Source organism: Mustela erminea, chromosome 10 (assembly GCF_009829155.1).
Source record: "Mustela erminea isolate mMusErm1 chromosome 10, mMusErm1.Pri, whole genome shotgun sequence".
Classification (NCBI taxonomy): Eukaryota; Metazoa; Chordata; class Mammalia; order Carnivora; family Mustelidae; genus Mustela; species Mustela erminea.
The window spans coordinates 86,238,673-86,244,672 of record NC_045623.1 but is presented as its reverse complement, the minus strand read 5'-3'; the positions used below and the strand labels follow the sequence as shown (position 1 = coordinate 86,244,672).

The window sequence follows — 6,000 nt, the reverse complement described above, 5'->3', positions numbered from 1 at the left end:
CCTTTGCACCGTTGCAACCTGTTTCTGAAGGCTTAGGCTAAGATGTGCGGGGAAAACACCACATGCATTAGATGAACAGAGTTTAACAAAAGACGCCATTTGCAGTCCAGGAGAGCTGGTGGCTGGGCTCTGCGCTGGTACAGGCAGAAGTTTCCATTTCATTTCCTGGAGAAGCCGTCCCTGGTTGCTTAGGCTGGGAGCTGATGCCTCTCTTTCCTGTTTGCACGGACGTTCTAATGATGGAATTACTGGGGCAGCAGGAAGACCCTGCTGGCTTGGAGATGCTCTCGGGCAGGTGAATACGTCCCACACCTGGGGAAATGCCACGTGCACCCTGGGCCACTTTCAAGAAGTAACGAGGGTGGGTGGGGTACCAAACACCGGCTTCTCTGGGGAAGCCTCTGTGAGCTGTAAATGGGGTCTCCGCATCTGCCTTTGGCACATTTGTGGGAACAGGCTGAATGATGCCCCTTCTCTGACTTTTGAGAAGTGTGCCCTGGAGGGCAGGACACAAGCTCCAGCATGGTTCAGAAATATCTAGAGAGGAGACCTCGACAGCAACATCCCACAGCTCCGCCGGCTGACCACAGACACAAGAGAAAGGCCCTTTTTGGAACCTTGGCCCAGATGACCAGAGTGGGGGTGGGGTGACAGAGAGGTGGTGGCAGCAGCGGAAAACCCCCCACTGAAAGTGGGGTTGTAGGTAGTTTTGTTCATTTATTGATAAAAAAATATTAATAGCAATTAAGGAAAACAAAACATTCACAACCCATCACAGAGTCCTATAAGGTTCAGCCTTATGTTCCCAATGGAGTCCTTCATCTGATGGAGCTGGGGATTTCAGCCAAAAGGCCCCTTCATGTTCTTCATGGGTGGGTACTGCTGCTCCATGGGCATGGCCCCAAAGCAGTCGGAGGGGTTGCAGTGGCCGGCCTTTCCGGGCTGCCCCATGGGACCCGGGGGGCCAGGGATGCCAGGAATGCCTTGCTGGCCCATCGGTCCAGTGGCACCCATCTTACCATAGCCGGGAGGGCCTTGGGGACCTAGACGGGGGAAGAATCAGAGGAGGAATGTTAGGAGATCCAGGTGACAAGAAAAGAAGAAATTGTGGTCGTGGTAAATATGACCTCACTGTGTGACAAATATTTGTCAGGTTACAATAGGTTTTCGCGAAGACCCGATCTGATCCTTACGTTAATGTAACAGTAACAATATTACTAGCCAGTTTTACTGGCAGCTTCCATGTGCCAGGCACAAGGCGAGTGCTTTGGATGCATAATTCAATGAATCTTTACAACGATTCCGTGAGAAAGAAACAATCATCTCATTTTGTAGATGAGGACACAGGCTCAGAGAGGTTTTCCATGCGGGGTACGTGTTCACTGCAGCTGGGTCTCAGAGCCAGGCTGGCCGGCTATGGTCCTGTCTCTTTCAGGCTCTGCAGCCTGACTTAGTGACCTCGTCCAGTTTGGACAGCCAGGATGATGCTGAGCAGGGCTTGAACTGGCCTTCCCTGGGCCCACCATATCCAACTGCCTTCCCCTCTGTCCTGCTAGCCCAGTTTAGGTCTTGAGGATGGGCCCTGGGTCCTCCACGGGACCCTACACACCTTGGCATTATTGTAAATGGTGGCTGATAAACCTGTAGTTATTTGAGTTTCTACATGATTATACTGTGTTGTAGAAGGAACATAAGCAAAGCAGATCTCAGCGGCTCAAGATATGATTTCACATTCTGGCTCTTCCTACCTGGGGGGCCGGGGAGACCATTTTCTCCTGCAATGCCGATACCAATGTCCCCCTTTTCACCTTTGGTCCCGGGCAATCCTGGGACGAAAGAAATACAGTAAGTCCTATTCTTGAGCAGAAAAACGACACACGCGGTCAGATTATTTGAAACACACACATGCACACATCTGTCAGGGTCACGATGGACCTCATGCCATGCTCCAGTTTGCCCCCAGAGAGATGCAGGTACACCTGGAGGGCAGAGCTACCTCGCATTCCTGGCACGCCCTGCCGTCCTTCCCTGCCGATCTGGCCAGGGAGTCCGGGTGACCCCGGAGCGCCTGGCCGGCCTGGAGCGCCATCCTTCCCTGGGGGCCCTGGGCGTCCTGGAACTGCGGCCATCTCCATGGGGAACTGCATCCTGGAGGTGTAGTAAGCCATCCTCTCTGTAAGAAAGGCAGGGACAGGTCACAGGCTGCCCTGGGGCCTCACACTGGCACAGAGGGGCTGTCGGCAAGGAGTCCAACAAAATGGCCTTTCTTCAAAGGGGAGTCAGAGCAAGGAACAGGGGGGCTGATCTCCTGAGTGGCCTCCCGTGCCCTTGCCTCCACCTTCCTTTGCACCGTCGTCTCTCGGCAGCCCCAACCTGACGGATGGCCTCCCTCTCCTCCAACACCCTCATCAGTCCGCCACCGGCTTCACAGTCAAGTCCAGACTCCTTGCTTGGCATTCAAGGTCTGCTTCCCAAGCAAGATGGCTAGCCCTGTCAGGACAGGGTCCCCGTTCTCCCCAGGCCCTCGCATGTCAAGGCTGGGTGAACAAATGAACAGGAGGAAAGCTTAAAAGTGAAAGCACCCCAGCTATCTTATGGCTGCTGCTCGCCACTCTGTTCAGAACTCACTTCATGCAGACTCGTTTGATTTCAATTTTCTTGTCTGTCTGCTTTGCTCCAGTGGGGGCTCAGGGAGAGCGGTGGGGGGAGAAATCATTTTATCTCTGAACAGAGCAGGTGATAGGGAAGGTCTGACGTCTAATTGAACATATGCCTGTACGTGGAGGGGGGCGGTGGTGGTGACTAGGGAGGGGAATTGGGCTTTAAGAGAAAGGAGGCCAGGGCAGGGCGGAGAACCAGCTGGGAAGGGCCAGCAGCACCCACGGCCGCCCAGCCAGCTGCCAATTACCATCAAACATTTTAATGATCTCTTGTCTGATGAACCTCTTGATTTCATCATAATTCACCATGTCTCCCTGAGGAAAAAGAAGAAAACTTGCCTCAATTATACTTCCAAGCCTGGTGCTCTCCCCCGGGAAAAGACTTTATTGAAATAAAGGACAAGGAGGGGAACAAAGGTTCTAGGAGCCTCCCACGGATACTTAATCCAGGGTCCTAACCCCCCTGAAATGGTGCAAAGCATTTTGTGGAGCAGCACGATCTCCTGGGGAGAGGGTTCCCCAACCTCCCCACCCTCCCACACATGGTTAAGAACCACCCACATGGGAGTTGTGCTCTTTCACTCAGAGGGTCAGCAGGAGCTTCTAAAATGGTCTCTGCTCCACCCACCCTGTCTGCCTGCTCTGTGGGACGGTGCCCATGGCTGCCAGGCTTCCTCCTTACCATGGAGCCAGGCATCCCGGGCAAGCCGGGGCTCCCCGCAGGCCCCGGAGAGCCAGGGTGGCCTCTCTCTCCTGCTGGACCCGGTGGCCCAACGGGCCCCATGGAGCCACTCTTCCCAGGCCCGCCAGGCATGCCAGCTCTTCCCTTCTCTCCTGCCTGGCCCTTCTGTCCTGAAGGTCCCGGATCACCCTGCAAGGACAGGAAGTCACATCCAGCATGGCCGAGTCCTATCAAATCCACTTCATGATGTCGCAGCCACTGGCCTCTCTCTCTCCATCCCCCGCTCCCCCAACCCAGCCCCTAGCATCTTCCTCTGACTGTGGCCACGGCATCTTGACAAGGACTCCAGAGTAGTCCTCTGAAAAGACAGTTTTCATGCTTTTCACTTCCTGCGTAGAAGTTCTGATGGCTCCCAGGCGCCCTCAGGATAAAAACTGATTCCTTGGCTAGACATTCAAGATCATTCGTGATGTGGTCCCAACCACCTCTTTTCCAGCCCCGTCTCCCTGCCCCTGTACCCGCAGCCATGCTTCACTGGTTTAGGACTCTGCTTCTGCCACAAGGTCTTAGCCCTCCCTGCCTGGAATGCCCTCCTCCTTCCGCCACGTACACCCCTCCTGCTCCGCTGAAATGCTCCTGTTTTTGCACAGCCTCCCTGACTCTCCAGACTGAGTTGGGTGCTATGTCTAATCTTCTATAAACACTGCCATGCCCTAGCGTAAGTGTAACCAGACTCAGTGAGCGGCTATTGTTCAGAGACCTCTGTTTATCCAAGGCTGGGACAGAGTCTGGAATGTAAGTGAGATCAAGCAGATGCCTGAAGCGTGAATGAATGAATCCATCCACTGGTCAATGAGTAAACGAACTTGAGATTTCCATCCTCCCAAACATAGCTAAGAGATAGGCCCACATGAGAAGTTTTTAGAGATGAGGTTGCTCCAAGTTCTGAGGTCTGTCCACGTTTTTCTTCCTGCCCACTGGCCTTCCTGTGTCTCCTCTTCATGCCTAAAGTCATAGCGTGGAGCTGGCCTTCATCACTCATGAGTTTTTCCTCTCCAAACCAGCCCATGCCCACTTACCTTTGGACCAGGAGGTCCATAGAGCCCCTGTTTTCCAGGGGGTCCCTAGAAGAAAGCAAAAGTCAGGAGTCAAGTCTGGGCAACATCTTTGAGCTGGCCAGGGAGGTGGTGTCATGAAAGGACCAACTTCCATGGCCCTGGGGCCTCGGGCTTTGTCCAACTGGGCTCTGTGTAAGGAAGGACAAGAGCCTCCTTTCTGTTGGTTGACAGCTAGAAGGGAGCATGATGTCCCCCAGGGCATGGCCTTGTGTAATCATGTCGGTTGGGTCCCTTGTCACAGACAAAAAGAAGTGAGAAGTCAGAGTGAAAGGGCTTGTCCATGGCATATTAGAGGGCCTGGCAAGAGCTGGTACCCAGGAAATGTTTGGAGCCTACCACCACCACCATCACCATCATCATCATTACCACCACCATCATCACTGCCATCATCATCACCACCACCACCATCATCACCACCATCACCACCACCACCATCATCACTGCCATCTTCACTACCACCACCATCATCACCACAATCATCACTATTACCACCATCATCACCACCATCACCATCACCACCATCACCACCACTACCATCACCACCACCACCATCATCACTACTACCACCATCATCATCACTATTGCCACCGTCATCACAGCCATCACCATCACCACCATCACCATCATCACCACCATCACCATCACCACCACCACCAGCACCACCGCCACCAATACCATCATCGGTTCTCTTTGACCAAGTACACAGTAAGAAAATTAGTGAAGAACAAGTGTCATGCATCCTTCTACCTAATCCCCAGTCCCTCTCCCCAGTGCAGCAAGGGCCACCAGCTTCCTGTATATCTGTCTGGAGGGAGTCCATGCCTTCAGGGAGGGTTTAGTGAGTGAACAAAGAGGCGTGAGGACAAGGCGAGGTGCAAGCAGAAGAACCCCACCCCAGGAAAAGATAAGCCCAGCGACAGTACCTCTTTGCCAGTCGCACCATCTGCACCAGGTTCACCCTGTGGAGTAGAGAGCAGGAGATATGCAATCGGCACTAACCCAGCATGGTGTCCCTTGTCTTCTCTTGCCCACCACACGTGTCTGGCCCTGGGCCACCAAGGGACCATGATTCTCTAGCCCCCACCCTCAGAACCTTGGGCCATGGGCCATGGAAACTTGGGCTTCCCTCCCACCCCCAACTCCAGCCCGTCCCAGAGCCACACATCAACAACCCTGGCCACCCCTGACCAAGCTGGGCAAGGGCAGAGCGGACTGTATGCTCCTGGCTCCTGGCTCAAGGTCCTGGCATCTCTCAGGAACCCTAGCTCTGAGTTTAGGTTCCACGTTTGCCGAGCCTGTTCCCTCCCCAGGACGGTACCAGCTGCATCTTGGGCCCATCCTGCTTCTGCTGAGATGGTGGGGAAGAGGAATCTGGGATTGCCAGACAACTGGTGGATGCATCCAGGGGCCCTGGAGGCTCCAGGGAACGACAGAATGTTGGAGGACCCACCTGCCCACTGCCCCGGGGCCATGGCAAGAATCAGAGTGCATAGGTGAGACTCGGCCTCCTGGTGGCTGGGCCGACCATCACCCCTGCATG

At 54.3% G+C, this 6,000-nt stretch overlaps 1 protein-coding gene across 5 annotated transcripts in view; it reads right to left on the bottom strand.

The window, feature by feature from the left end:
• Positions 1-703: 703 nt before the first annotated feature.
• COL16A1 (collagen type XVI alpha 1 chain) overlaps positions 704-6,000 on the bottom strand; it is a 49,620-nt gene continuing 44,323 nt past the window's right edge. For all 5 annotated transcript variants that reach the window (XM_032301669.1, XM_032301668.1, XM_032301670.1 and 2 more), the window contains 7 exons: positions 5,384-5,419; positions 4,422-4,466; positions 3,343-3,531; positions 2,909-2,975; positions 1,997-2,173; positions 1,749-1,826; positions 704-1,043 (listed from right to left, as the gene is read on the bottom strand). In XM_032301669.1, coding sequence (XP_032157560.1) covers positions 841-1,043; positions 1,749-1,826; positions 1,997-2,173; positions 2,909-2,975; positions 3,343-3,531; positions 4,422-4,466; positions 5,384-5,419 — 795 coding nt within the window. In that variant the 3' untranslated portion in view covers positions 704-840. The remainder of the gene's footprint in view (positions 1,044-1,748; positions 1,827-1,996; positions 2,174-2,908; positions 2,976-3,342; positions 3,532-4,421; positions 4,467-5,383; positions 5,420-6,000) is intronic.